The sequence below is a fragment of the Callorhinus ursinus genome, unplaced genomic scaffold, assembly GCF_003265705.2.
Source record: "Callorhinus ursinus isolate GAN/ISIS: 27379988/994484 unplaced genomic scaffold, GSC_fseal_2.0 scaffold98, whole genome shotgun sequence".
NCBI classification, from domain to species: Eukaryota; Metazoa; Chordata; class Mammalia; order Carnivora; family Otariidae; genus Callorhinus; species Callorhinus ursinus.
In genome coordinates this window covers 1,393,548-1,420,035 of record NW_027397160.1, presented here as the reverse complement: position 1 = coordinate 1,420,035, position 26,488 = coordinate 1,393,548, and the positions used below count along the sequence as shown (strand labels likewise).

Here is a 26,488-nt window from a genome sequence, read left to right as displayed (position 1 = left end):
CATAGTCAGCTGTGTCATGAATTGGTTTTGACCATATGGAAAGGTGCTCACCCCGTCACACACAGCAGTGCTAGTTACCCCGCAGAGGTGGCCTCTCCCGTTACACCATGATGCTGCATCCTTGAGCCGGCTGTGGACGGCGGCACCCTACGGTAGAGGGCAGGTTGGCAGTATCTTTCAGCCTCAGGAAAGCCTGTGCCTTTGACCCAGCATCCCACGTCCAGAAGTGTGTGTGTGTGTGTGTGTGTACGCACACGTGTGTGTTCCACATACAAGGTTGTTTTTGGTGACAAAGATTGGGAATTGATTGTCCACATAGCAAGATTCTAAACAGTCTGAAAGAAGACTGGGGTTTCTTTATGGAAAAAAATGAAGATTTATTGTGAAGTAGAAAATCATAGTGTGGGAGTATGTAGTATGCTACCATTTGTGTATAAATAAGGGGGTAAGTGTGCGTGTCCATACGTATGTGAGTGTACCTGTCTGTGGGTACATAAAGTAGTCCTGGAGGTATGAAAAGATTTGTTCACGTTGTCTCAGAGAGGGGAGCAAGGTTGGGGGGGGGTCTATTTTGAAATTTTTATACCTTTGGAATATAACCCATGTGAATATATTACCTATTCAAAAAATAAGTATTCTGTTAACTTTAAAAAAAAATATGTGCAATGACCACACATAAAAGGAGAAAGTATTTGTGCTTTTTTTTTGCAAAGTTTTTTTTTTTTTTAAGATTTATTTATTTGAGAGAGCGAGAGAGAGAAATGGAGAAGGGGGAACAGCAGAGGGAGAGAGAGAAGCAGACACCCCACTGAGCAGGGAGCCTGACTTGGGGCTTGATCCCGGGCTCTGGGATCATGACTTGAGCTGAAGGCAGACACTTAACTGACTGAGCCATTCAGGCGCCCCTGCAAAGTTTTTTTTAAATGAAATTTAGCTGTGGGAGTTTCCTCTTTTTAGAAGCTGTGAATAAGTGGAATAATCACAGTGCTTCCTTAACATGGTAATAAAAGCTGTTGTCATACATTATGTCATTGAAATGGTGATTTTTATATTCCAAATAAATTAGTAGGTATTGAAATTTTTCAAGATAAAAATAAGGTGTGTGTATTTTGAGCTTGAAGTTGTTGTAATCCATCTCATTTAAAAGATAGTTTTGTAACTGTTTAATTCTGTGGGAAGTAAGAGTAGTATATTCAGGACCCAGGTTCTCTTAGGTCTTCTCTTAGGTGATTCCTGTTCTATCAACAACAGGATGAGATGGAAGCGATGAAGTACTGAGTTTTAGAGCGCTAGTATGTTTGGAATATTTACAGTTAGCAAATTGGTCTTTTTAACAAACATACTGCAGCATGACTGTTTATCGTTCAGGCCGCTATGGAGCCATGCACAGAGATGGGTGCCCCCCAGCTGCATCGTGCAGTGCAGACCTATGGCTTTTGAGAGGGGATGAGGCCTCTGGGTGCCCTGGTACCTGACGTGATAGGCCATGCTTCCCTTTCTCTAGGCCCAGCGCTTTACTTTGTCATTTGTGTGTGGCATTTGCCTTTAGTTTTATTTTTCCTTTTATTATCATAGTAACTGTGATATGTTACTTTTTACTTGTTATTTAGCTCGGGTGAAAAGAACCGACCTGGACAAAGCGAGGACTTTTGTTGGGACGTGCCCAGATATGTGTCCTGAAAAGGAGCGGTACATGCGGGAGACCCGGAGCCAGCTGAGCGTGTTTGAAGTGGTCCCAGGGACTGACCAGGTGGAGCCCCGTGTCCTCGTGGGGTTCCTCTCTAGGCCGCTGTCCGTAATTAATCTTCAGGGTGGAGGTGGTCTATAAAGGAGGGGGGGCTTATTCTTTTATAATTTTGGGACATATTGATACTTGATTTGGGCATTTACCTTTTTAGAGGGTGGCAGGGATTTAGAGGGTGGCTACTATTAACATTCATATTAAATTGTACTGTGAGGTGTGTACTAAATAGTCTTGTATAGGATAACTGGACCCCAAGGTACTCTAAGGTATAGCTGTAGACATAGATTTGTTTCATAGATTAAAAGTTTCTTTTCATTTCTGTTTTCTTTTCACAATTTTCTTCCTATCGTTTTCTGTGTTTGTGTTTTGCACGGTTGAGATGCTCTAGATGCAATTCTGAATGCTTTTCATTTAAAATAGTATCAAATTTTCTTTTCTGATAAACTCTGTCAGCATTTTTTAAATGACAGCCTATTATTTGATTAGGTAGCTCTGTCAAAACTTACCATTTTGCAATCACTAGATATTTAAATTTCATTAATAATTCTGTTGGGCGTATTGTGTATAACAAGTCTAAGGTATGTAGATTATTTCCTTTTGATAGATCCTAAGAATTAAGTTACTGCATCAAAGGGTGTGACCTTTTTCAGGTTCCTGAACATGTGTGTGCCAATGCATATTCCCAATTGTTCCCTGGGAAATCTGCATCATTTTAGATCCTTTTTCCTCTTTGTTAATTTTGCTTACGGACTTCTCTCTTGGTTGGTGGGGGTTTTTTGTTGTTATTGGTTTTTTTAAAGATCTTATTTTTAACTAACGTCTATACCCAACGTGGGGCTTGAACTTATAACCCTTAGATCGACAGTCACATGCTCCATGGATTGAGCCAGCTGAGTGCCCCTTGGGTGGTGGTTTTAAGTTGCCCTTGCCCAATGTGGGGTCCCCAGCTGGGCAGGAGTGTCACAGCAGAGGCTCCTGCCTTAGGAGACGGTCATGCTGGCTTACAGTGGAGGCCCAGGGCTCAGTCCTGTGGACGTCTGGTCTTCTGCCCTTGGCCACATGTCTTCAGCCTCCTTTTGCAGGTGGGACAGCTCCAGGCCTATGCCCTGCGAGGCTCCTGCTGCTGTCTCCATTTCCTTTGTAGTCTGTGTGGCCTTAACTTCGGTGTTTGAGTGTGGCTGAGGTCTGTTACAGTGCTTCAGAGTCCTTTACCTGTCACACCTCTGCCCTTGGAACCGTGCAGGTATAGCTCTGCTTACATTCCTTCTTCTTTTTTTTAATTTTTAAGTTATCTCTGCACCCGGTGTGGGGCTGGAACTCACAACCCTGAGATCAAGAGTTTCACACTCCACTGACTGAGCCAGCCAGGCGCCCCCACTCATGTTACTTCTGCTTCTTTGTTCCTTGTTGTGTTTGCCAAAAACAAGTTTCTTGTTTGTTTTTGAATTTTGATCATTATCTTCAAACAAATTTTACATTTTAAAATTGTGTTCTGTAGTATTGATCTTGTATGAGTATGTGGGTGATTTTCCTCCTCATTTTAAGGCACAGCTGTGGGGAGGCTGGCCCAGCACCTGACACCCGGCTCTTTGCCCCGACTGTGTGTCCCCAGGTGGACCATGCGGCCGCTGTGAAGGAGTACAGCCGCTCTTCCGCTGACCAGGAAGAGCCCCTCCCGCATGAGCTGCGGCCCTCAGCGGTGCTCAGCAGGACCATGGACTACTTGGTGACTCAGATCATGGACCAGAAGGAGGGCAGCCTGCGGGACTGGTATGACTTCGTGTGGAACCGCACACGGGGCATACGGAAGGTATCAGCCACTTCTGATCAGAAAATTAGAAAATGCATGTGAATCCCCAAGTTGAAGCAAGATTTCTTTTCATTTTACTCAGTTATATTTCATCTGTGTAAAAAAAAAAAAAGCTATTATTTAAAATCATTACAAAGTCCTGTTAAAATGTGCTTCATGGGCTTTGTTTGAAATTGACATACGAGAAATTCAGGTAATCACGATTCTTCTAATAGTTTGTTCCCAGTGCGTGGAAATACATGCGTGTAATCTGTGTGTATATAAGACATGTATATATGTAAGGGGTGTGTGTGTAATACTCCCTCTTGCTTGTGGCCAGGACATCACACAGCAGCACTTGTGTGACCCTGTGACGGTGTCCCTGATTGAGAAGTGTACCCGGTTCCATATCCATTGTGCCCACTTCATGTGTGAGGAGCCCATGTCCTCCTTTGATGCCAAGATCAATAATGAGAACATGACCAAGTGCCTTCAAAGTCTGAAGGAGATGTACCAGGACCTGAGAAACAAGGGTGTGTTCTGTGCCAGTGAAGCCGAGTTCCAGGGCTACAATGTTCTGCTCAATCTCAACAAGGGGGACATCCTAAGGTAAATTTTCAGATTTGGAAGCTAGCCTAAGCTATATGAAAAGGCAGGTTTTTTTTTTTTTAAGACGTTATTTATTTGTATTTTTTAAGATTTTATTTATTTATTAGAGAGAGAGTGTGTATGCATGAGGGGCAGAGGGAGAGGGAGGAGCAGGGAGCCAGATGCGGGGCTCTCTTCTAGGACCTTGAGATCACAACCTGAGCCAAAGGCAGCCGCTTAACCTACTGAGCCACCGAGGTGCCCCCCCCTTTTTAAAAGATTTTATTTATTTAGAGAAAGCGTGCAAGTGGGGGGAGGGGCAGAGGGGAGAGAGAGAATCTCCAGCAGACTCCCCACTGAGTGGGGAGCCCAAATGGGGCTTGATCTCATGACCCTGAGATCACAACCTGAGCTGAAACCAAGAGTCAGATGCTTAACTGACTGAGCTACCCAGGAGCCCCGATAGGCATCTCTCTTGAGTGATTCAGTCAACTGTTTATTTACAAAGCAAAACAAAGTTAAATTTTGTTTTTTAGATGTCATCATCATCAAAAACAGCTGGCAGTCATTTGGCATTAAAGTAATTCTTTGATAATCAATTCTTAAATTGATTTTTGCTTAAATTTGTTTATTTACCATCTAGAGAGCACCGTTGTTCCCAATCCAGCTCAACAGCGGCAACTTTGAAGTTAGTAAACTGAGCAGAATGGCAGACGTCACCATTAAGTCCCTCTTTCTCAGTATGGTTAAAATTTAGTTTTTTTTTTTTTTAAATCACATCTATTTTCATGGACATTTTGTCTAATTAAAAATAAAATTGGGGGCGCCTGGGTGGCTCAGTCGATTAAGCATCTGACTCTCGATCTCAGCTTAGGTCTTGATCTCAGGGTTGTGAGTTCAAGCCCCCTGTTGGGCTCTGTGCTAGGCCTGGAGCCTACTTAAAAAAAAAAGGCAAAAACAAAAAAAATTCTAACGATTTTGTCTCCTTTAATTAACAGAGAAGTACAACAGTTCCATCCTGCTGTTAGAAATTCCTCTGAAGTGAAATTTGCTGTTCAGGCCTTTGCTGCATTGAACAGTAATAATTTTGTGAGATTTTTCAAACTGGTCCAATTGGCGTCTTATCTGAATGCTTGTCTTTTACACTGTTACTTTAATCAGGTGAGTAATGTAGCTATACTTGAAGAATTGGAAGAAACCAGATCGTTACTTTTGGTATTTAAGTGCTTTTCTATTCCAGGAACATTTTAGCAGGTCCCAGGCTAACTCTCGTAAGCATTGCACCCCCACTCCCTGAGGGTGTTGCCGCATTACCGTGTGTCACAGGGGCTGGCTCCATGGACCGCTGGTGGAAAAAGCTGTATGATGGAAAATACTATTGTTAGGTTTAGATCGGAGAAATCTCTTTAGAATAATATGACTTGAGTTCAGCACTATCATTTTCCTTGGAAACAAACCAAAAATCAAAAATTGCACATGCAAAGTCCCTGACTTAAAAATTCTTAAGTGTTATTAATCTGAATTTTTGGAGTGAACCTGATGATGCTGAATCCATTTCAATAAATATCTTAAGGGCCTACTCCTTGTTGAGTACTGTGCTGTACCTTGGGGTTTCAAACCTGGGGAAGACCCATGTCTTACCTGGTGCTTTACATAGGGTATGAATGCCTGGTCTCAGAATTCCCCAAGTCAGGTCTTCAGCCCTAGCCCCCTGACAGTGTATGCACTGTGCTGCCCCCCAGCTGCAAGGGGTCCTCTAGGTGGGGAGGAGGCCGCGGGGGTGAGGGTGTGTGGGGGGGCGCTCCTAGGACCTGGTCAGCTGGTTCTGTGACTCCAGGTTGTTTTTCTTCTTTGGTCACACATCAGGTCTTTTGGTAAACGGTGACTAAGCCCACGGTCATAGCCCAGGCAGAGGGTCTTCTTCAGGCGTGTTCATTGTATCTTATAATTGCCAATAGCACTGAAATTCTGGAACAAATGAAAAGATTTTTAACAACGTGCCATTTGGGGAACTCAGGACATTCAATAAATAAAACCAATAGCTAATATTTTCAGAATGATTATGTGATGTTCTTAGAATGTTGGCTATTTGTGCCTGTTTTAATAACTTGAAACAAAAAAGACATCTAAGTGCTTTAGAGAAACGCAGTGTTTGACGTGGTCCCGTAGGCTTCCTTGCTCAGCTCCACCTGCTGTGATGCTTCCTGTCCCTCCAGCCCCAGCCCACTACTGCCTCAGGGCCTTTGCACTTGCTGTTCTCACTGCTGTTCTTTCTCCTCACAGAGCCATATGGTGCTCACCTTCTTCAGGTGTTGGCTTGGCTGCCACCTTCTCAGCAGAGCCCACCCTGCCTGCCTGCCCTCCTCTGCCTTCCTCTGGTGCACTGTCACTGTTAAATGTACTGTGTATTTCACAGGTTCAGTTTGTTCGTTGTTGGTCTCTCCCTAACACATCAGTTCTGGGGGCAGGGATTTTGCTTTGTTCATTGTTGCGTGCTGCACGTTAACAATGCCAGAAGAGAAGTAAATACTTGATAAATACTGTTGGAATTGAAGAACACTGCAAGAGGAAGCAAGGGTCACCGAGAGTCCTAGACCCACATAACATTTATCTGTTTTTCCTGTCTTCTTTTTTTAAAGTACTTGTTATGAATTTCATGCCATTTATGCATTTTTTCATGGCACTTTATCATCTCTGTGATAATTTTTAGTGCCACAGAGCTTTTTGTCAAGTGGATAGTGCACAGTTGACCTTCCACATGCTCTGCTGATGGATGACTTGTCTTCTAGGGTTTCTTGTGTGTGTGTGTGTGTGTGTGTGTGTGTGTTTTAGATTTTATTTGTCAGAGAGAGAGAGCGTGCGTGCACACACAAGCTGGGGAAGTGGCAGGCAGAGGGAGAAGCAGGCTCCCCGCTGAGCAAGGAGCCTGATGTGGGGACCCCGGGATCATGACCTGAGCCGAAGGCAGACGCTTAACCGACTGAGCCACCCAGGCGTCCCTAACCGTTCCTGTGTATGACTGTTTCACATGCATTTCTGGGCATCTTCTGCTGAGCAAATCCCCTGGTGATTGCTAAGCTTGGGCCTCTTAGTACCAGATTGCTTTCCAGAGGGACTGAGCAGTAGCAGGACCCTGTCCCCCACGGTGGCATTTTGTGGTCACGGAATGACTGGCTCCTTAACACTGCAGTGATTTAGCTTCTCTCTTCAGATCCGCAAAGATGCTCTCCGAGCGCTCAACATCGCGTACACTGTGAGCACGCAACGCTCCACTGTCTTTCCCCTGGATGGCGTGGTGCGCATGCTGCTGTTCAGAGACTGTGACGAGGCCACAGACTTCCTGAACTACTATGGTCTCACTGTCTCTGATGGGTAAGAACAGAGGGTGGCTGTGGGACCTCTCTTTTTTTTTTTTTCTCTCTTTTAATTCTGATAAAGGGCTGGGAAGTACAGCTACGTGCCAGGCCCCAGAGAGGGCCCATTCTGCATGCTGCCTCCCTGGGGTGCAGGTGAACACAGCAAGGCTCAGAATGGCTGGGGAGCATCCCCAGATCAGACACTGCTCGTTAGCAGATTGGCGTTCAGACCTATTTCTTTGCAATTCTAAAATCAGTGCTTTTCACAAGATACTGAAGAAATTAAAGGTAAAGGTTAGGGTCTTCCTTATTCTTTCTCTCAAAGATGACTTCTGCTGGCCAGTGACTACCACTGCCGACCTGTGGTGGCCCAGACTGGCACTGGTGGGCCAGGCCAGGGGCTTCTGTGCTGCTTGGAGTCAGTGTTTTAAGAACCTGATGAAACTCATGGACCCTCTCCCCGTAAATGGCAGCATAACGTGCGCCATGTCTTGTTCCAAGTTGCTGTTTCTTTAGCCCTTCCCTCCTCTTCACTCCTCATTGCCAGCCCCTTCCTGTCTGCTTCCTGCAGGCCTGTCCTCACAGAGACATGCAGCTTTGGAATGAGATAGGAGCATGCGGGTGTGTGCTGTTCCACGTAGGGCTGTGTACAAGTAGGCCAGGAGGCTCCCATGTCACAGGGCAACGTCCAGGCTGGCAGCTGTGGGTACTGTGGGCTGGGACACCAGATCAGCCTTTACTGCCTCCCTCTTCATTTACATGTGGTTGTGGGGTGATCTAGTGACGGGCACAGGGCTTCCAGCATTGCTGCTGGGCGCTGAGAAGGTGACAGTTGGCTTCTCACCTGTGTAACGCTTCTCTGGGTTCTCTGTGGTCTGGGTATAGCTGTGTCGAGCTGAACCGGTCCTCGTTCCTGGAACCAGAGGGCTTATCCAAGGCCAGGAAGTCGGTGTTTATTACCAGGAAGCTGACTGTGTCGGTTGGGGAGATTGTGAATGGAGGGCCATTGCCCCCCATCCCTCGTCATACTCCCGTGTGCAGCTTCAACTCCCAGAACAAGTACATTGGGGAGAGCCTGGCTGCAGAGCTGCCTGTGGGCACCCAGAGACCCAGCTCGGACACAGTAGGTGAGAAGCTGCAGTTGCATGAGGGAAGTAGCATTGCCCCTCCAGAGAGCCTCTCTGGAGGTAGGAGCATCTGTTTTATTTTGTGGATGGGGGTGGGGCAGGTGGGTATTGGCTCAGTGCTCAGATATTTCTCCCCTCTCAAGAATGGCCTGAATGGCTCTTTGATGTCACGGTGCTTGGTTCCCACTGGTGAAGCACACACTGTCCCCTGTGACATTGCTCGGGAGGGTAGCCAGCCCTTAGGGTCACTGTGGGTGCCCGGGGCTTGTCTTAAGTGCCTGCACTTGCCTGTTCCCTTCCAGGTGGGGGGAAAGGAGAGGCATGTGAGGCAGAGGCAGATGGACCGCCGCCCGCTCTCCTCCAGCAGCCTCTTCCCACCCCTGCACCCACACCAGCTTCTCTGCCTCACCTCCCAGCACTGACCCCGAGCACAGCGCCTAGCCTCTTCCAGCCCCCTGTGCAGCCCGAATTGCTTCCTCCAAGGCCTGTACCTTTGTACTCTGATGCGGTAAGGAATCTTCCAGGTTAGGCTCGGAGGAGCCCGTGGTACAAGTGTCACCAGAGTGTCTGACGTCCAGTCTGACTGTTGTCTGTAGATCGAACCCACAGAGATGGTTGAGTGTGTGGCTCTAAAATGTTCTGAGTGCCAGCTGGGGCGGGTCTCAGGACCCTGGCTGTGGAGGCTTAAGCCTTTGTCTTTCTGACAAGGTGCCTGGGGCTCCGAGCTTAGGGCTGCACCAGGCCACCTAGCTTGTTGCCTGTGTCTGCTTGAAAGGGCCACAGCTCAGACTTTGGAGAAGGCGTGGCAGGGTTTTTGTGGCCATAACGTGAGGGCTGAAGGAAGTCCTGTCTTGCACTGAGGGCTCTGCAGACACGTGGGTCTCTGTGGACCACCCTCTGCCCTATGGATTGGGCTGTGTTGCCTGGTCTCCCACGAGAGGTCCAGGGAGAGGCCCTGCCTGCAGCCCTTCAACTGCGGGTGGCAGAGCTGGGGCTGACCCCGCAGGCTCAGTGCAGAGCCCCCATCTTTGTCATGGTCGTCAGGACAGCACTTCATTGCTTCCTGTCCCAGTGCCATCTTGCACCCCTGACTTTCTGCTCTGAGTGATATTCAACACTGCTCACTTGAGAGAGCCAGTAGACGTGTTGACTAGGGACATGTGGGGCCCCAGGCAGCACTGTGTGCCCTCCGATGGGGTTGAACAAGGCCTGTCTACCACATAGGTTGTGGGATTGGGCTCGCCAACCCTGTTGCTTGGGCCGGTGCTGGGGCGTTAAGGGAGGCCTGAGAGGATCGTGAGAATGGCTAGAGAAGCTGACCGTGTTGGATGTGGTGCGGGGGGCGGCATGGAAGGGTGTTGAGCAGGCAGCAGGCTTGCCCTGTTCTTTCATGAAGGCTTCTCTCCGTTCATTAGCGGGAAACCTTTCCAGAAGCAGCATAGCTGATTCCCAGATTCCCTCAGACAAGTGTCCACTGATGAGGTTGTGAAGGGATGTTTTTGCCCTGGGGCGGGGGGATGCTCCGTGACACCATCTCCAAAGTTCTCACCCTCCGTGAAGGTTTTCAGTACCCTTAGGCTGTAGGGCTAGATTGTTTGGTTTTAAGCTCAGTTTGGATTGAGGCAGTATTTCTCACTGCTGGCGCTGTGACCCCGATCTGTCCTCTCCTTAGGACCTGGCTCAGGTAGTAGATGAGCTCATCCAGGAGGTTCTTCAGAGGGACTGTGAGGAGGTTGGTGCCGCTGGGGCGGCCTTCGCAAATACAGCTCTGGGGTAAGTGCAGTGCCCTACCTGCTGTGAAGCTGTTTGCTCCCTGGGGCCGTTCCCCATCCCTCCGTGTTTCTTCTTAGAGAGCTGCTCTCAGTCTTGGACAGGAGGCTGCAGCTGCCCATTTGTACAGGCTTAACTGTTGGTCCTGTCCTCTAGGTGGGTATGATTGTGTCGTGTTCCTGACCTTCTCTTTGTCATTGGCATGAAGTTTCTGTTTGTGTGTGCTTTTTTTTTTTTAAAGATTTTATTTATTTGAGAGAGCGAGAATGAGAGAGAGAGCACATGAGAGGGGGGAGGGTCAGAGGGCGAAGCAGACTCCCCGCTGTGCAGGGAGCCCGATGCGGGACTCGATCCCAGGACTCCAGGATCACGACCTGAGCCGAAGGCAGTCGCTTAGCCAACTGAGCCACCCAGGCGCCCTATTTGTGCTTTTTGAGCAATGTTAGGTTTATTAAAGTTGTAAATTAAAAACATGTTTTTCCTTAAACTTTGAACATGCCTTTAAAATATGGTAAAGTATAAAAATTTGTTTATTCTCTTAAAAATCAAAAACACTTTATGTGATCTTGGATTAAATTTTACTTTATAAATTTAACAGATTAAATCCCTTTAAACATTTTACATGATTTGCATTTTATACCATGATGAAATTTCTTTAGAGATTTCAAACTACAGTTATAAATTTCATATCTGATTCTAACATTTTAAATAACTAGTCTTAATAAATTTAATAATCAAAATCTTTCTAAGACTTAAACAACTTATTTAAAGTTAATTAAAGCTAATCGATTTAGTAAATCAGATTATTTTAAGGATTTCAAACATGTTTTAAAAATCCTATTACACATGAAATCACACACTGATTAAAAAGTATAATTTCACCTGTATAAATGTACATGACTCTAAAGTCATCTTTTTATTAAAAAAATCTTTTCAATAGGTTTGATTCATTTTCTTTTACTGGAGTCAGATACTTTCTGGTTGAACTAAAAATACAATTTCCATTGGCTTTATTTTATTGTGATAAAATGTGCATAACAAAACTAACCACCATTTTTAAGCATACGACTCAGTGGCATTAAGTACATTAACAGTGTTGTGTATTCATCACCATTGTTTCTGGAACTTTTTCATCATCCCAAACAAACTATACACGTTAAATAATAATATCCCATTCTCCTCTTTCCTTAGCTCCTGGTAATTTCTATTCTACTTTCTGTCTTTATGAGTTTGCCTCTTTTAGGTACCTCACATGAGTGGTATCATAACAGTATTTGTCCTTTTTGTCTGGGTTTTTTTGACACAAAAATGTCTTCAAGTTCATCTTGGTTATAGCCTATACTAGCATTTCATTCCTTTTTTATGGCTGAATAATACTCCATTAGAGTATACAGTTGACCTTTGATCCACGTGGGGGGGTTAGGGGTGCTGACCCCCTGTGCAGTCGAAAATCCAAGTATAACTTTTGACTCCCTAAAATCTTAAGTAATTATAACCTATTGAAGCCTTGCTAATAGCAATTAATAGTCGATTAACACATATTATTTATGTTGTATGTATCATATACTGCATTCTTACAGTAAAGTAAGTTAGAGTGAAGGAAATGTTATTAAGAAAATCGTAAGGAAGAGAAAATACACTTACGGTATTGTATGTGTGAGTGGACCTGTGCAGTTCAAACCCATGTTTTTCAGGGGAAACTGTATAAACACATATACACATGTATATACACATTTTGTTTATTCATCTGTTGATGGACACTTGGAGTTCCACCTTTTGACTATTGTGAATAATGCTGTTGTGAACATTGGTGTACAAATAACTATTTGAGTCTCTACTCTCAGTTCTTATGGGCATATGCCTAGGAGTGGAATTACTAGATCATATGATCTTTTTTTTAATTTTTGAAAAACTGCCAAACTGTTTTCCACAGTGGCTGCACCATTTTATATTCCCACCAGCAGTGCACAAGGGTTCCATTTTCTCTACATTCTTGCCAATATACAGTATCATCTTCAAAAAAAAATTTTTTTTTAAAGGTTTTATTTATTTATTTGACAGAGAGCGAGTGCACAGGCAGGGGGAGCAGCAGGCAGAGGGAGAGGGAGAAGCAGGCTGCCTGCTGAGCAGGAGACTCAATGTGGGGCTTGATCCCGATCCCAGGACCCTGGGATCATGACCTGAGCCGAAGGCAGACGCTTCACCAACTGAGCCACCCAGGCGCCCTAAAATTTTCTTTATTGTAGTCATCATAAAGGGTGCAGAGTAGTATCTTGTAGTTTTGGTTTGCATTTCCCTAATGAGTAATGATGTTAAGCCTGTTTTCATGTGCTTATTTGCCTTTGTGTATGTCCTTTGCCCATTTTTGAATTGTTTTTTGTTGTTGAGTTTGTAGGAGTTCATTTATTTTTTGGATATTAATCCCTTTTCAGATACATGATTTCAAACATTTTTTCCTATTCTGTTTGGGAATGTCTTTTCTGTTTGGATTGTCTTTTTACTCTCTTGATAGTGTCCTGAGATGCACAGAAGTCTTAAATTTTATGTAGTCCATTTTATCTAATTGTTCTTTTGTTGCCTGTACTTTTGGTTTCATATTCAAGAAATTGCCAAATCCAATGTTATGAATATTTTCCTGTGTTTTCTTCTGAGAAAATTATAGTTTTAACTCTTAAGTTTAGATCTTTGTTCCATGTTGGTTTCATTTTCATATATGGTCCAACACCATTCTTTTGTATATATTCTTTGTATTTTGAAATGACTGTCTTTTCCTCTTTGAATGGTGTTGGCACCCTTGTTGGAAATCAACTGGTCATATATGTGAGGGTTTCTTTCTGGATTCTCTATTCTACTCTGTTGGTCCATATGTCTGTTTTTACGCCAGTACCACATTGTTTTGATTGTCATAGCTTTGTAGTAAGTTGTAGTAAGTTTTGAAATCACAAGGCATGAGTCCTTCAACTTTGTTTCTCTTTTTCGAGAATGTTCCACTATTTGGTGTCCCTTGAAATTCCATATGAAATTTTAGGATGAGTTTTTCTTTTTCTTTTTTTTTTTTTTTTTTTGAGAGAGCGAGCGAGTGAGCGGGGGTGGGGGGCAGAGAGAGAATCTTAAGCAGCCTCCATGCCCAGCGCAGAGGCTGACCTGGGGCTGGATCTCACGATTCTGAGATCATGACCTGAGCCGAAATCAAGAGTTGGATGCTTAACCGACTGAACCAGCCAGGCGCGCCTGGGATGAGTTTTTCTATTTCTACAGAAATACTTCTGGGATTTTGATAGTGATTGCATTGAGTATGTAGATTGCTTTGGGTAGTTTTGACATCTTAACATTAAGTCTTCCAGTCTAGGGACGCCTGGCTGGCTCAGTTGGTAGAGCATGTGACTCTCTTGATCTTGGAGTTGTGAATTTGAGCCCCATGTTGGGCGTAGATTTCTTAAAAAAAAAAAGTCTTCTATCTACAATGGGCTCTCTTTCCATTTGTTTGGATCATCCTTTATTTCTTTTAGCAATGTTTTCTGCTTTTCATTGTATAGGTCTTTCATCTCCTTGGTTAAATTTATTACTAATTGCTTTACTCTTTTCAGTGCTATTTTAAATCAAATTGTTTACTTAATTTCACTTTTAGAATGTTCATTGCTAGCATGTAGAAATACAATTGATTTTTTTTTTAAAGATTTTTATTCATTTGAGAGAGAGAGCATGGGGGGAGGTGCAGAGGGAGAAACAGACTCCCCACTGAGCAGATAGCCTGAGCATGGGGGCTCCATCCCAAGACCCCGAGATCACGACCTGAGCCAAAGGCAGATGCCCAACCCAACTGAGCCACCCAGGAACCGCCGATTTTTTTGATCCTTACATTCCAATCTTGCTAAACTTGTTTATTAGTTCTAATAGGTTTTGAATGGATTTCTTAGGTTTTTCTATATACAAGATTATGTCCTCAATGAATAGATAACAGTTTTTTTCTTCCTTTGTAGTTATGGATGTTTTTTATTTTTCTATAACTTCCAATATAGTATTGAATAGAAGCAGCAAATAGGGCATCCTTGTCTTGTTCCTGGTCTTAGAGGAAAAGCTTTCAGTGTTTCACATCTGAATGTGATGTTAGCTGTGGTTGTTTCATATACAGGCTGTATCATGCTGAGGAAATTCCTTTCTTTTTGTAGTTTTTTGAGTGCTTTTTATCGTGAAATGGGGCTGAATTTTGTTAGATGCTCTTTCTGCATCAATTAGGATGATCATGTGAGTTTTTTCCATTCAGTTTATTAATATGTTTGTATTACATTGTTTTCCATTTGTTGAACTATCCTTGCATTCTAGTAGTAAATCCCATTTGGTAATTTTTTATAATCCTTTAAATATATTGCTGAATTTTGTTTTGTTCGTATTTTGTTGAGGATTTTGATACCATTATCCTTAAAGGGATATTGGTCTGTGGTTTTCTTATAGTGTCTTTGTCTGGTTTTGTTGTCAGTGTATCAGTTCAGGGCAATGCTGGCTTCACAGAAGTGTCAGAAAGTGTTTCTTCCTCTTCACATTTTTAGAAGAGTTTGAGAAGGATTGGTGTTAGTTCTTTCTTTTTTTTTTTTTTTAAAGATTTTATTTGTTTATTTGAGAGAGAGAGAATGAGAGAGAGCACAAGAGGGAAGAGGGTCGGAGGGAAAAGCAGACTCCCCGCTGAGCAGGGAGCCCGATGAAGGACTCGATCCCGGGACTCCAGGATCATGACCTGAGCCGAAAGCAGTCGCTTAACCGACTGAGTCACCCGGGCACCCTGGTGTTAGTTCTTTCTTAAGTGTTTAATATAATTTGTCGGTGAAGCCATGCGTTTCTGGACTTTTCTTTGTTGGGAGAGGTTTATGAATACTGAGTCAATCTCATAAGTTATAGGTCTATTCACATTTTCTGTTTCTACATGAGTCAGTTTTGATAGATTGTGTGTTTTAGACATGATCTTAATTTTTATGCTAAAAGCCAAATATATATTTTTCCTAGCCAATATTAGAAGTTTAGTTATGCGGCTTGCTTGGCTTTTATTTATTTATTTAGAATGATACTCACTTTTCTCTGCCTAGTGTTTCCAGTGCTGCTATGGAGGAACTATTAACAGCTGCAACCACAGGCATTTTGAGGCACATTGCAGCTGAAGAAGTGTCTAAGGAAAGGGAGCGAAAGGAGGAGGAGAGGCGGCAGGCTGAAGAGGAGAGGTGAGTGTGTCTTGTTCTTACAGTGCACATGAGGTCGGAGTGTGTGGACACGGGACAGAACCTTCCCTGGCCTGGGATGCTCTTACTGTTGTCCACTGCACTGGCATCAGACCCATGGTTCACCCAGCGCCCTCATACACTGCAGTCTAGGTAATGGGTGGGGGTCTGAGGCCCACACCCACCTTGTGAGCAGCAGCCTTCCCCCATAGCTGGAGGGGGGAAGGGTGGTGGTCAGGGAAGCTGGAGTGTGTGTGGCTGTGTGGCTTGTCTGGTGGCATCAGAGGAGTGGGCTTGCCGGCTTAGGCAGCACAACTCAAATCCCAACTTTCGAGGTCAGGAAGGGTGCTGACACTTATTTTTATTCTTAAACATTACTCTTGTGCTTTTTTTTCCCTTTTACCCTTAGGTTGAAACAAGAGAGAGAACTGGTGTTAACTCAGCTGAGCCAGGGCCTGGCTACAGAGCTCACAGAACTTGTCGTGACAGAATGTGTGAGGAAAACCTGCTCCCAAGAGTTGAAGTAAGTGAAGTGCTGGTATCTTGTAGTTCAAGGGTGTGGGGTGGTGGGAAAGAAGGGGTTTATTGAGGCACTGTGGACAGGCTGGTGCAGTTCAGGCTGGCTGTGTTTCACTTTTTTTTTTTTTTAAAGATTTTATTTATTTGACAGAGAGACAGCAAGAGAGGGAACACAAGCAGGGGGAGTGGGAGAGGGAGAAGCAGGCTTCCCGCGGAGCAGGGAGCCCGATGTGGGGCTCGATCCCAGGACCCTGAGACCATGACCTGAGCTGAAGGCAGACGCTTAACGACTGAGCCCCCCAGGTGCCCCATAGCTGTGTTTCACTTTGACAAGGAACATATCTTTTGGATAGCCAAACAGTAAAATGCCATTCTTGTTCTTGAGTGTGTGTTGCCTCCAGAGAGGGCCTCACTTACACTCTTGACCTCATTGTGGATCCTGCACTTGTTGTAGGGAAGTGTCTGTTAGCAAAATAATTCATGGGTAGTCTTCTACGCACTCAGGTATTTACAGTTAGTTTTTCTCAAGTAGAAGATCCTTTCTTTTGTTTCCTGTGTTAAAAGATTTTTTTGAGGTATCTCATTTAAGAATTTTATTAATTTCTTTTTTTAAATTGAAGTATAATTAACATGCAATGTTATATTAGCTTCAGATGTACAACATATTGATTCAAAAGTTCTATAAATTAATTCAGTGCTCACCATGATAAGTGCAGTCACCGTCTGTCACTCTACAACATTATTACGGTGTTTATTACTCACTGTATTCCCTATGCTGTACTTCTCATCTCTGTGGCTTACTTATGTTTTGACTGGAAGTTTGTAGGTCTTAGTCCTCTTCATTTCACTCTTTCACTCATTCCCCACCCCCCACCTCTCCTCCGGCAACCACCAGCTCTCTGTATTTAAGAGTCTGTTTTTGTTTATTCCTTTGTTCTGTTTTTTAGATTCCACATATAAGTGAAATTATATGGTGTTTGTCTTTTTCTGTCTTATTTCGCTTAGCACATTATTCTCTATGTCCATCCATGTTGTTGCAAATGGCAAGATCTAACTCTTGTTTGATGGCTGAGTAGTATTCCATTACACACACGTGCACGCACACACACACACACACACACACACCCCATATCTTTATTTATGTATCTGTGGATACTTAAGTTGCTTCCATATCTTGGCTCTTATAAATAATGCTGTTATAAACATAGGGGTGCATGTATCTTTTCAAATTAGTTTTCAGTATCTTTGGGTAAATACCCAGTAGTAGAATTACTGGATCGTATGGTATTTTAAGTTTTAATTTTTTGAGGAGCCTCCATACTGTTTTCCACAATGGTTGTATTTTTTTTTTTAAGATTTTATTTATTTGAGAGAGAGAATGAGAGAGAGAGAGAGCATGAGAGGGGGGAGGGTCAGAGGGAGAAGCAGACTCCCCGCCGAGCAGGGAGCCCGATGCGGGACTCGATCCCGGGACTCCAGGATCATGACCTGAGCCGAAGGCAGTCGCTTAACCAACTGAGCCACCCAGGCACCCTCCACAATGGTTGTATTAATTTACATTCCCACCAATAGTAGACAAGGGTTCCCTTTTTTCTGTATCCTGGCCAACATTATTATTTGTCTTTTTGATTCTAGTCATTCTGACTGAGGTGATATCTCATTATGGTTTTGATTCACATTTCCTTGATGATTAATGATGTTGAGCATCTTTTCATATGTCTGTTGGCCATATATATGTCTTTGGAAAAATATATATTCAGGTCCTCTGCCTGTTTTTAAACGTTTTTGTTTTTTTGGGGGGGGGTGGTGAGTTATGTAAGTTCTTTATGTATTTTGGATAATAACCCCATCCATATCGGATACGTAATTTACAGATATCTTCTCCCATTCACTGGGTTGCCTTTTTGTTTTGCTGATGGTTTCCTTCACTGTGCAAAAGCTTTTTATTTTGGTATAATCTTAGTAGTTTATTTTTGCTTTTGTTTCCTTTGCCTGAGGAGACATACCCATAAATATTTTGCTAAGGCTGATGTCCAAGAGATAGCGCCTATGTTTTCTTTTAGGAGTGTTAGGGTTTCAGGTCTCACACCTAGGTCTTTAATCCACTTTGTTTCTTTTAGTGTGTGGTGTGAGAAAGCGGTATAGTCTCATTCCCATACATGTAGCTCTCCAGTTTTCCCTACACCAGTTGTTGAAAACTGTCTTTTCTCCATTGTATATTCCTTTCTCCTTTGTTTAAAGACAATCGGCTATTAGGTATGGGCCCTCTCTCCTATTCTATTAATCTCTGTGTCTCTTTTTTGTGCCAGTACCATACTATTTTGGATTACTATAGTTTTATAGCATACTATGAAATTTGGGATTGTGATACTTAACAACTTTGTTATTCTTAAGATTGTTTTGACTGTTCAAGGTCTTTGTGGTTCCATACAAATTTTAGGATTATTTGTTTTTGTTTTGTGAAAAATGCTATTGGTATTTTGATAGGGAGTGTATTGAATCTGTAGATTGCTTTGGGTAGTATGGACATTTTAACAGTATTAATTATTTCAACGCATGAGCGTGAAATACCTTTCTGTTTGTGTTATCTTCAGTTTCTTTAATCAGTGTTTTGTAGTGTTTAGAGTATAGGTCTTTTACCTCCTTGATTAAATTTATTCCTAGGTGTTTTTTTTTTTTTTTTTTTTTTTTGGTGCAACTGTAAATGGGATTGTTTTCTTAATTTCTCCTGCTACTTTGTTATTAGTGTATAGAAGTGCAGCAAATTTCTGTGTATTAATTTTATATCCTGAAACTTTATTGAATTCATTTATCAGTTCTGATAGTTTTTTGGTGGAGTCTTTAGGATTTTCTATATGTAGTATCACGTCATCTGCAAATAGTGACAGTTTTACTTATTTTTTTACCAATTTGGATGTCTTTATTTCTTTTTCTTGTCTCATTGCTGTGGCTGGGACTTCCAGGGCTGTGTTGGAAAAAAAATGGTGAGAGTGGCATCCCTGACTTGTTATTGATCTTAGAGGAAAAGCTCTCATTTTCACCATTGAGTATGATGTTTCTGTGGGTTTTTCATATATGGCCTTTATTATGTTGAAATGTGTTCCCTTTAAACATACTTTGTTGAGGGTTTTTATCATGAATGGGTGTTGTATTTTGTCAAATGCTTTTTCTGCATCTATTGAGATGATCATACGGTTTTTATCCTTTCTTTTGTTAATGTGCTGTGTCATATTGATTTGCAAATATTGAACCACCTTTGCATCCCTGGAATAAATTCCAATTGATTGTGGTGAATTATTTTTTTAATGTATTGTTGAATTCAGTCTGCTAATATTTTGTTGAGGATTTTTGCATCTGTGTTCAGGGATATTTTTCTTTTTTTGTAGTGTCATTGTTTTTGTATCAGGATAATGCTGGCTTTGTAGAATGAATGTTTCTACATTTATAGACTTTTCCTTTCTCTTCTATTTTTTGGAATAATTTGAGAATAATAGGTATTAACCTTTATTGACATTTTTGATAGAATTTACCTTTGAAGCCATCTAGTCTTGGACTTTTGTTTGTTGGGAGTTTTTTTTATTACTGATTCCATTTCATTACTAGTAGTTATTCAAATTTTCTATTTCATCCTGATTGAGTTTTAGAAGATTGTATGTTTCTAGGAATTCATCTACTTCTAGGTTGTCCAGTTTGTTGGCATATCATTTATCATAGTATTTTCTTATAACCTTTGTATTTCTGTGGTGTGAGTTGTTATGTCTCTTCTTTCGTTTCTGATTTTATTTATTTGAGTCCTCTCTTTTTCTTGATGAGTCTGGCCTAAAGGGTTATCAATTTTATCTTTTTAAAGAACCAGCTCTTGGTTTTATTGATCTTTTCTATTTTGTGTACTCTCGGTTTCATTTATTTCTGCTCTAATCTTTATTACTTCTTTCCTTCTACAAGCTTTGGGTTTTGTTTGTTCTTTTTTCCCCCTAGCTCCTTTAGGTTAGGTTGTTTATATGAGATTTTTCTTATTTCTTGAGGTAGGCCTGTATCACTATAAACTTGCCTCTTGGAACAGCTGCACCCAAAGATTTTGGACTATTGTGTTTTCCATTTGTCTCCATGTACTTTTTAAACTTATTTGATTTCTTGGTTGACCCATTTATTGTTTAGTAGCCTGTTGTTTAGCCCCCATTTGTTTATGTTCTTTCCAGATTTTTTCTTATTTCTGATTTTTAGTTTCATACTGTTGTGTTTAGAAGAGATGCTTGATATGATTTCAGTCTTCTTAAGTTTATTGAGACTTGTTCTGTGGCCTAACAAGTGATCTATCCTGGAGAATGTTTTCTGTGCACTTAAAGAATGTGTATTCTGTTTTTGGATGGCATGTGCCATATATATCTGTTAGGTCTAACTGGTCTCATGTCTTGTTCAAAGTCACTGATTCGTTGTTGATTTTCTGTCTGACCTATCCGTTGATGTAAATGTGATTTTAAAGTCCTTTGTCATTACTGTATTACTGTGAATTTTTCCTTTTCTGTCTGTTAATATTTGCTTTATGTATTTAGGTGCTCCCATGTTGGGTATATGCATATTTACAATTGTTCTGTCCTCTTCTTGGATTGTTCCCTCTTTCGTTACGTACTGCACTTTTTTGTCTCTTACTATGGTCTTTGTTTTAAAGTCTCTTTGTTTGATATAAGTATTGTAGCCTTGGCTTTTTTTCCCACTTCCGTTTGCATAGTGTATGTTTTCCACCCCTTCACTTTCAGTCTATATGTCTTTAGGTCTGAAGTGAGTCTCTTGTAGGCAGCATGTAGATGGATCTTGTTTTTTTAATCCATTCAATCACCCTGTGTCTTTTGATTAGAGCATTTACATGTAAAGTAATTACTGATAGGTAGGTATGTACTTGCTGCCATTTTGTTAATTGCATTCTGTTGTGTTGTTTTTTTTTTTTATAGTTCTGTGTTCCTATCTTCTCTCCACTTGTGGTTTGATGGCTTTCATTAATAATATGCTTGGATTCCTTTCTCTTTATTTTTTGTGTATCTATTATAGGTTTTATTTTTTAAAGATTTATGATTTATTTGACAGAGAGAGAGAGTGAGCAAACACATGCAGGGGGAATGGCAGGGGGAAGGAGAGGGAGAGGGAGAAGCAGGCTCCCCACTGAGCAAAGAGCCTACGTGGGGCTTGATACCAGGACCCCGGCCGGGATCATGACCTGAGCCGAAGGCAGATGCTTAACTGACTGAGCCACCCAGGCGCCCCTCTATTACAGGTTTTTGATTTGTGGTTATCACGAGGCTCATATATAACATCTTATGTGTACAGTAGTCTGTATAAAGTTGATGGTCGCTTAAGAACTTTATTGATTTTACCTCCAAGCTTCAGGGTAGAAAGAAGTTCAGTGTGCAGGGAAATCTGTCTTTGCGCTTAAGCTCCCCTGAGGTAGCCTTGAAAGTGATGAGCTATATTAGTATAGAGCACAGGTTCCAGTGCAGATGGAGGACATAGCCAGGAGGCTGAAGTGTTTTTATTTTTATTATTATTATTATTATTTTTTTAAACGTTTTTTATTCATTTATTTGACAGAGAGAGACACAGCGAGAGAGGGAACACAAGCAGGGGGAGTGGGAGAGGGAGAAGCAGGCTTCCTGCTGAGCAGGGAGCCCGATGTGGGGCTCAATCCCAGGACCCTGGGACCATGACCTGAGCTGAAGGCAGGCACTTAACAACTGAGCCCCCCAGGTGCCCCTGAAGTGTTTTGTTTTAAATAATGTTTCTTTCTATCCTTAATAAATGGGAGTCTATTTCCCTATTTACTATAAGCATGAGACCTCATAAGTGATGGATCGATGCCTATCTTTAATCCTAGGAAGGAGTGTTAGGAAATATGTAAGAGCTAGGACTTGCTGATACATTTTCCCATAGTCCCAGGAGACCTGGGCTTCAGCTCAGCACCAGGACTGTCTCCACCTGCCACAGAGGATGGCTACTGGAAACACGTCTTGCTTGTTTAAGCTACTTTGATTTTGTGACTAAATGTATTTGATAACATTTTCTGTGTTCCTTTGGTTGACAGAATTTTGTCATAAAAATCTTCTTTTAGATACTGGTTTATCTGAGGGCCACTGCCATGTGAAACATGGGCTGCCAGTCTTGGCTGCTGGCTGTCATGTACTTTAGTCACTTCTAATTGCAAACATCAGATATAGCTGACGAGAAGGTGTTGTAGTTGTCTTACTGGTCACTTAAAAATTAAATTTTGTAACTATTAAGATAAAGGTTTACTTATTGACTTTGCAAGGGCTCTGTTGGACCTATGATCTGTACCCTGTACCACTTTTGTTCTTTTTTTCTCTTATCTTTTCAGGTGTCTGTACATTAAGTAAAATGAAAATCTTAAAGCTTCTCTCTTTTTTTTTTAAAGATTTTATTTATTTGACAGAGAGAGAGTTTCTCTTGTGGCAGAGATATAATTACATTTCAGTAGTAAGGATGTGGGTCTTGCCATTTTATAGGGCAAGCCCTCAGTGTGTGTGGGCCCTGGGTGCAGTGTCCCTACCCTGATTGCTCTCTTCTGTAGGAGTGCAGTGGAGACAGACCAGAGGGTCCGCATGGCCCGTTGCTGTGAGGATGTCTGTGCCCAACTGGTGGACTTGTTTCTCAGGGAAGAAATCTTCCAGACTGCAAAGGAGACCCTCCAGGAACTTCAGTGCTTCTGCAAGTATCTCCAGCGGTGAGTCCTATGTCCTTACAGATGAAATGGATGCACATGGGGAGAGCCTTTGACAAGATTATACTTTCAGAAATAGTCAATTATATACACATGTGAAACATGTTCCTTCCTAAAGGGTAGATGCTAAGGGGATGAGTAAGGAATTAGACTGGGAGCTGTTCTGTATTTCGACAAGTATTTATAGGTTGCTTTCTTTCATTTACCCACTCCTCTCAACACAGAGAGATGGCCATGAATAAGCCAAAGAAATTCTAGCTGTATGCACCCAGATGGATGAAATTCTAAAACAGTTTATAGTGAAAAAGCAATTCTTAGGGAAATGTGTACAATATACAGTGTATATTCAAAGTAGATTGTTTTAGATTTATACTTAGTAGTATAACCCTAAAGAAAAGAAGGAAAATGATCCTCAGAAGCAGCTGCTGAGTACCCATCCAGAAGCCTTCTGCCCTTTTTTGTGGTTGTTAGGACAGATGACAGCATGTTCTCTACTCTGGGCTAACCTTTCTTTACTCCATTTGAGGTCAGGTGGAGCCCTAACCATAACAGCATATTGGACTCTTCCAGGTGTCGGGGCACCATAAATGACCTACCTGGTTCTCAGTTGATGGACTTTCACGTGGCTTTTCTTTTTAGCCATGACAAAGAGTACTGCAGTGACTGTCCTTGTACAAACATTTCACAGAGGTGCACACATACATGGAGATAAATTCCCATCAGTGGTATTTCCTGGGTCAAAGTATATACGTATCTTTATTAGTATCCATATTGCCAGATTGGCTTCCAAAGATTTTTCAGCTTTAGTGCTTAATTTAAGTTCACTAGTTTCTTCACTCCTCATCTGCTATCATGCCTTTCCTGTGCCTGAGTATTAATTTTAATTCTGATTCATTTCTGTTTGAGGACTGTTGCTGAAAAAGACCTAAACATTGCCAGAAAGTGTGCTTCCGTGTGTTGTAGCGCTGTACTGTGTTTTTGCCTTTGTCCCTGTAGTGAGCTTTAGAATATCCAGTGATGATATGGTGGTGTATCTTCCAGGTGGAGGGAAGCCGTCGCAGCCCGGAAGAAACTGAGGCGCCAGATGCGGGCCTTCCCTGCAGCACCCTGCTGTGTGGATATGAACGACCGGCTGAGGGCATTGGTGCCCAGTGCAGAGTGCCCCATTGCTGAGGAGAACTTGGCCAAGGGCCTTCTGGACCTGGGCCATGCGGGTAAAGTGGGCATCTCCTGCACCAGGTGAGCACTCAGCCTGCCATGGCTGCCTAGTGCCCCCCTGCGCCACCTGGCTTTATAGAGAGCATGGATTAATGTGTGCCCTTGGAGGGAAGATGGGTGGAATCAGAGAAAGAGAAGATACATGCAGGGTTGTGTTCCTGAAGGTGGTCTTCCCCTCCAGATCTGGACGTATGACATATTCTACATGCTTTGGTTTCATGTGCCTTTTCCACTTCAGACATCAGGGCCCGGTAATTGACTCTTACTGAGAATCACCTGTTCTCTTCTGGCCTCTGTGGATATACCATGTCCGTTCTTGCTGGTGGAGGTTCTTCTGTCTCCATGAATGTGTTCTGGAGGGCAGAATTTTTGTCTGTATACTGTTCATCTCCCATGGCTGGCACTAGGGACAGTAGATAATTGCTTGATATTTGTGGAATGAACAAGTCCTTTGACTAATTGGTTTCTTTATCAGCAACGGTTTTCTTGGTCTCCTAAGCATTCCCCGTCAGGAGACACTGCTAACCAGTTACTTTCCACTCAGAACATCAGTAAGTAATTTATCAAGCTCCTTGAACGGGCAGGCACAGTGTCCTTCTCCTTTCTTTGTAGGTTAAGGTGGCTCAGAAATAAGACGGCGCACCAGATGAAGGTTCAGCACTTTTACAAGCAACTGCTGAGGTCTGTTATACCCCCGCGTGCGGGCTTCTCCTACCTGGGCTTGTGCACTGCCTTACCTCTGTGCTCTGTCCCTTCCAGTGATGCGGCATGGGTGCCCCTGGACCTGCCGTCCCTTGTGGCCAAGCATCTCCCTGGGAGGCGGGAGCGAGTGTTTTGGAAACTGGTGCTGGTGTTGCCTGATGGAGAAGAGCAGTCCCCAGGGAGTCCGGGCAGGTCAGGAAGTGTTTCCCTCTCTGGGCTTTGAGGTTGAGAAGGTGACTTCAGGAGGCGGAGCGACTTCTCCGAGAGCATCAGGCGTGAGGGACTTGTAGTCTGTTTTGTGATTTGAAGTTGACACTTTAGATTATTTAAATTTTTACTCTGTAAGCTGGGCCCAAAAGCATTTTAAGAGTTGATCCTCATTTAAAGCTATGCTGAGGTATATTGATTAGAGCTTGCTTCATTGTAGGTTCTTGGGGAAGACAGTTGACTGTGTTTGCTATAGTTCCTTTTTTTTTTTTTTTAAGGAAAAAACCGGCATTTTTTAAAAAAATCCAAGAAATTGACATGGCATTATTTCCTGTAACCAAACTGCTTCCAGAAGTCACTTTAAAGCAGAGCATGTTACTTTTCTTTTTTAACAATTTTATTGACATGTAATTCACATGTTATAAATTTCACCCCTTTAAAGTTTCTGTTTCACTGGTTTTTAATATTTACAGAGTGGTAAAAAAGCTATCACCATTAATTCCAGAACATTTTTTACCTACAAAGAAATCCCATATCCATTAGCAGTTACTCATCGTTCCTCCCTGTTGTTAGCTCCTGGAAACCACTAATATGTTTCCTGTCTTCTCTGCGTTTTCCTATTCTAGACATCCTATGTGAATGGAGTCCTACTCTCTGTAGGCTTATGACTGGCACCTTTCACTCAGCCGTCATGTTTTCTGGGTTTTATCTTGCAGCAGATACCAGTCTTTCATTTTTTTTTGTGGCTGAATAATATTCCATTGTATGAATATAACACATTTTATTTATCTGTTCATCAGTTGATGGGAATTTGGGTTGTTTCCACCCTTTGGTTATTATGAATAATTCTGTGAACAGTCATGTATATTCATGAACATTCTGTACATACGTGTTTGTGTGCACAGATGTTTGCAGTTCTGTTTGTTATATACCTAGGAGTGGAATTGCTAGGTTGTGAGGTAACCTTATGTTTGAAAGTCTTTGTAGAATTCCCAAACTGTTTTCCACAGTGGCTGCACCATTTTCCATTCCTGTTAGCAGTGTTTGAGGGTTACTAAATTCTCTGAATACGTTCGTTTTTTAGCAGGTACTATTGAAACACATGCAAGCTAAGGAAAAAGTCATAAAGCTTGTAACACAGCTAAGCAAAGAAGAGAGCTGTGGTGTTTAAATGATGATTCATTTCTTAGAACAGAACAGCTGTCTTCTGATTCGCTAATAAGTTTATTCACTAAGAAGTACACATCACAATATTCTTAAGAGCTCAGGCATGAAATCTGATTCTGTAAAACATGTGTATAGTTGATCCTTAAATAACACGGCCTTTAGGGAGGTCAGTCCCCCCTGCACAGTTGGAAATCTGAATATAACTTTTAACTCTTCCGGAACTTAACTACTGATAGCTTGCTGTTGACCAGAAGCCTAATATTAAACAGTCAACATCTATTTTGTGTATTTCTTATATACTATATTCTTATAATAAAGCTAGAGAAAATGTTAAGAAAATGTTTAAAGTCATAAGGAAAATACATTT

The 26,488-nt window shown here is 42.3% G+C and overlaps 1 protein-coding gene across 2 annotated transcripts in view; it reads left to right on the top strand.

Annotated features, from left to right (window-relative positions):
- Positions 1 to 26,488, top strand: part of MCM3AP (minichromosome maintenance complex component 3 associated protein) — a 51,316-nt gene that overhangs the window by 8,191 nt on the left and 16,637 nt on the right. For both annotated transcript variants that reach the window (XM_025863398.2, XM_025863399.2), the window contains exons 7-20: positions 1,611 to 1,750; positions 3,357 to 3,554; positions 3,874 to 4,142; positions 5,120 to 5,282; positions 7,333 to 7,493; positions 8,363 to 8,604; positions 8,907 to 9,112; positions 10,277 to 10,377; positions 15,453 to 15,584; positions 15,991 to 16,104; positions 22,678 to 22,830; positions 23,869 to 24,066; positions 24,658 to 24,726; positions 24,805 to 24,939. In XM_025863398.2, coding sequence (XP_025719183.2) covers positions 1,611 to 1,750; positions 3,357 to 3,554; positions 3,874 to 4,142; positions 5,120 to 5,282; positions 7,333 to 7,493; positions 8,363 to 8,604; positions 8,907 to 9,112; positions 10,277 to 10,377; positions 15,453 to 15,584; positions 15,991 to 16,104; positions 22,678 to 22,830; positions 23,869 to 24,066; positions 24,658 to 24,726; positions 24,805 to 24,939 — 2,281 coding nt within the window. The remainder of the gene's footprint in view (positions 1 to 1,610; positions 1,751 to 3,356; positions 3,555 to 3,873; positions 4,143 to 5,119; positions 5,283 to 7,332; positions 7,494 to 8,362; positions 8,605 to 8,906; positions 9,113 to 10,276; positions 10,378 to 15,452; positions 15,585 to 15,990; positions 16,105 to 22,677; positions 22,831 to 23,868; positions 24,067 to 24,657; positions 24,727 to 24,804; positions 24,940 to 26,488) is intronic.